This window comes from Terrapene carolina, unplaced genomic scaffold (assembly GCF_002925995.2).
Source record: "Terrapene carolina triunguis isolate 2854851 unplaced genomic scaffold, T_m_triunguis-2.0 Scaffold96, whole genome shotgun sequence".
NCBI classification, from domain to species: domain Eukaryota; kingdom Metazoa; phylum Chordata; order Testudines; family Emydidae; genus Terrapene; species Terrapene triunguis.
The window spans coordinates 31,769,271-31,772,677 of NW_020664447.1; the positions used below are offsets into that span (position 1 = coordinate 31,769,271).

At 46.4% G+C, this 3,407-nt stretch overlaps 1 protein-coding gene across 1 annotated transcript in view; it reads left to right on the plus strand.

The window, feature by feature from the left end:
* The first annotated feature begins 264 nt into the window (after positions 1–264).
* Positions 265–3,407, plus strand: part of FAM180B (family with sequence similarity 180 member B) — a 6,627-nt gene continuing 3,484 nt past the window's right edge. Inside the window, exons 1-2 of the mRNA XM_024210893.3 lie at positions 265–441; positions 2,605–2,684. Coding sequence (XP_024066661.1) covers positions 354–441; positions 2,605–2,684 — 168 coding nt within the window. The 5' untranslated portion in view covers positions 265–353. The remainder of the gene's footprint in view (positions 442–2,604; positions 2,685–3,407) is intronic.

Genomic DNA, 3,407 nt, shown 5'->3' on the forward strand with positions numbered 1-3,407 from the left:
GATTAAACTCCAGTTTGTCACATGTTTAAATGGAAAATTCCTTGGAATTAGAAACTTCCCATTAAAATACATAGGTGGAAAAATCAGAATTTGGAAAAGAGGCTTTAAGAATTCTGCCAAAAACTAAACAACAAAGTCTTAAAGTTTCCAGATTGCAATGGAAAATACCCTTTGGGAACAGAGAATTCAACAGCAGGCCCTTCCCAGGACTGGAGTCAGAGAGAGGGAGAAGGGAGGATCCATTCCAGCAGAGGCTGCTGTGATCAGAGAAAGGGAGGAGAGAAGCCACAGTAAACAGTTCTCGCTTCACCCAAGACATTTATCTACAGAACGGGTGGGGACTCTTACCTGGCATGGCACTCCTGCTCCAGCTGCAGCTCAGAGCCTGGCTGTGGACAGCACTGGTCCTCTATGTGTTTGCTGGATCCTGGAGGCAGACAGGTAGGAGGTGCAGCTGCAAGGGAGGAGGCTGCTCTGCAAAACAAATGTGTTTGTGCAGTTCCACTGGTGCTGGGTTTTCCCTAATTCCCCAAATATGCTGGTGGGCCAGTTGTACTGACAAAAACAACTTTCTGTGATAGAAAGCAAATGAATTGTGCTCTATGCTAGACTCTATTCTGACTGAGGGAAGAGGGATGGCAGAGTTTGTCTCCAGAGAAGTTAAGAGTGCTCTACTCCTGACATATACTACTTATTTGTCCCCCCAAATGCCTTTTATGCCCTTACACTACATCCTTCAAAATCAGAGGATCACCTGCTGAATTATTTCCTATGAAATACCCAGATGTCCCCTGGGTGAGAAACCCACTGCCTGTTAGTGTGAGGCAGACCACTTGGAGGCAGGAGGAGAAACTCCTTTGGCCCCTGCTGAAGAAAGCTTTTCCAGGTGCCTTTACAAGGCTGTTGATTAGGAAATACCGTGAGGGAAGCCTTGTGAGAACAGTTTCTATTGGGCCAATTATTTTCATACATTTCTTGTTATGTTTTGTTTATGTATGTTTTACTCTACCTTCTACACTGACACTGGAATGTATTTTTAAAATATTAGTAAGAGTGATTTGGGGGTTATTTTGTTCGTTCATTGAAACCCTGCAGTTGGCTGGATGTTCCCCACTATAGAGATCTGTGCACTTAGCTGTGGTCAGAATAGGCAGAAGGCGAAATGGGAATCAGGTAGCCACTAGGAGAAGTCCAGAAAAGCAGCTCTCAGAGGGTGCAGTATCGTTACCTGAGCCATAAGCCTTGCTGGAATGTGCATTGAGGAGATGGAAACAGCAGCTTGAATCCCAGCTAACATTCTGAAAGCACATCTGGCTTTGATCAGGGAGTCTGCAGCTGTGTAGAGAAATGAACCTTCCCTCAGGCAGAATGGAAAGCAGTATCCATCTCTGAACAGCTCCTACCATCCCCAGGGGGAGCTTTCCTCCAGAATGGAAAGTTGGAAGCTGGTTTTGGTAGCAGCACTATACAACTAAAAGATTAAATCACATTTCTGTTTATTAAGTGCACCTGCTAATTTTAACACTTGGGATCCCACAGAAAGATATGCTGAGTACTTATGGCTAGTTTACCCAACATCAGCTCTGCCTCCTTCCTCCTCACGTGAGGACCAGAAGATTTCCCCCCACCGCCCCAAAAAGACAGCCAGCCTCCCATTTCCTCTCCCCTGCTGCCAGCACCGCTTTTCTGCACAGAGAAATTCTGTGTTCCATGCTGGTTGCCTCCCAATTCTGGCCCACCCAATGTGACCCTGTTTCCTCCTCCCTGGCCTGAAGGAGTCTGGAACTGGTAGAAGGGGAGCTAGTATCCATTAGCACACAGGCCAAGAGAAGAGGGAGGGCTGTGCCTCAGAATCTTAGTTTAGTGCTACCTTCCAGTGGCCAAAAACTCTCCCTCCCTGATGCAGTGTTCACCTCCCTCAGCTTAAATCCCCTTGAAATGAGCCAAGGCCCCAGGTGACATCCACCCAGGAATTAGCTGGTGTCCTAATGGTTAATCATTTCACAGCACAATATGAATTCCTGGAGGCTGATGCTACAAAACAGTCACTGAAGAAGATCAATTCAGAATCCTTCTCAGACCAAATGGGACAGATACAAATCCCAGCACAGAGGGTTTTCTCACAGGCTTACCAAAGCTGATACTTTTGCTCCCTAACATCCCAGCTCCAGAATGATACTGGCTGGGAGTAAGGGGTCAATGTCCTGAAACCCTCACTTCGCTTTCTTTAACTTGCTCTATCTCCCTGATAAAACCCCAATTCTGCTCCCCTAAATCCAATGGTTAGACTCTTTGGCACTTAAGGTACATCTACACAGCAGCTGGGAGGTGTAATTCCCATGGTGGGTAGACATACACGTTAGCTTTGTTCAAGCTAGTGTCTAAAAATAGCAGTGTGGCTCTGGCGGTATCAGGGATGGCTAGCCTGAGCTGCTGCAGAATTACACCTCCCAGCTGCTGTATAGTTATACCCTTAGATACCACAGGCATAGGCACCTCAGCAATATCAAAGATAGACAGACAGACATGGTTACTGAGAGACAATAGGGAAGATATGCTAAGCTGTTGCTCGCTGAAGCTCTGTGGCTGTTTAATGTTTTCCAGATGGGCAACTTCACACGGACCACCATGCTGATGTGAATGTGTTTCATAACAAGCTGGAGGATGCCAACGTCATGCTAGAGGTTATTTGGGTTATGTTCTGGGGCCTGTGGGAAAGGATGAGAGTGTGTGAGCTTCTGTGAGGGCTAGGGGTGGGAGATCCTGTCCATTTAAACACCCAAATGTTCCGCTAGTTCTCATTGTTTTTCTATTTCAGGAGACTCTAGAAGATACCTTAGTATACATCTCAGCAAAGTCACTGCCGTGTTGAATGAGACTAGTGAGTAGGGTGACCAGATGTCCCGATTTTATAGGGACAGTCCCGATGTTTGGGTTTTTTTCTTATATAGGCTCCTATTACCCCCTGTCCCAATTTTTCACACTTGCTGTCTGGTCACCCTACCAGTGAGGTCCAATTAGTCCAACATCCTATCTCTGTTGGTAGCCAGCACCAAATGCTTCAGAGGAAACCCCACAATGGATAATTATGGAATAACTTTCCTTAACCCCTGTCAGTTAGTGGTTGGCTTATGCTCTGAGGAAGGAAGGTTTAATTATGGCACTTTTAGAGGGGTGAGTAGGGGAGTAATAAGTGAAAGGGACAGGCCATACTGTAGTAGGAATGCTTTTTCAAATGAACGGAGAGAAAGCAGTTAGGAAGGAGCCCACTGAGCAAGGACAGAAGGTAGCCAGCTTGGTGCCAGGGTTAAGGGGTAGACTTACCTGACTTCCTGGTCAGCACAGTCCTTGATGGGACAATAGGGGATACCCCATGTTGCTGAAGCCAGTGTTGGTCCCAGGATATT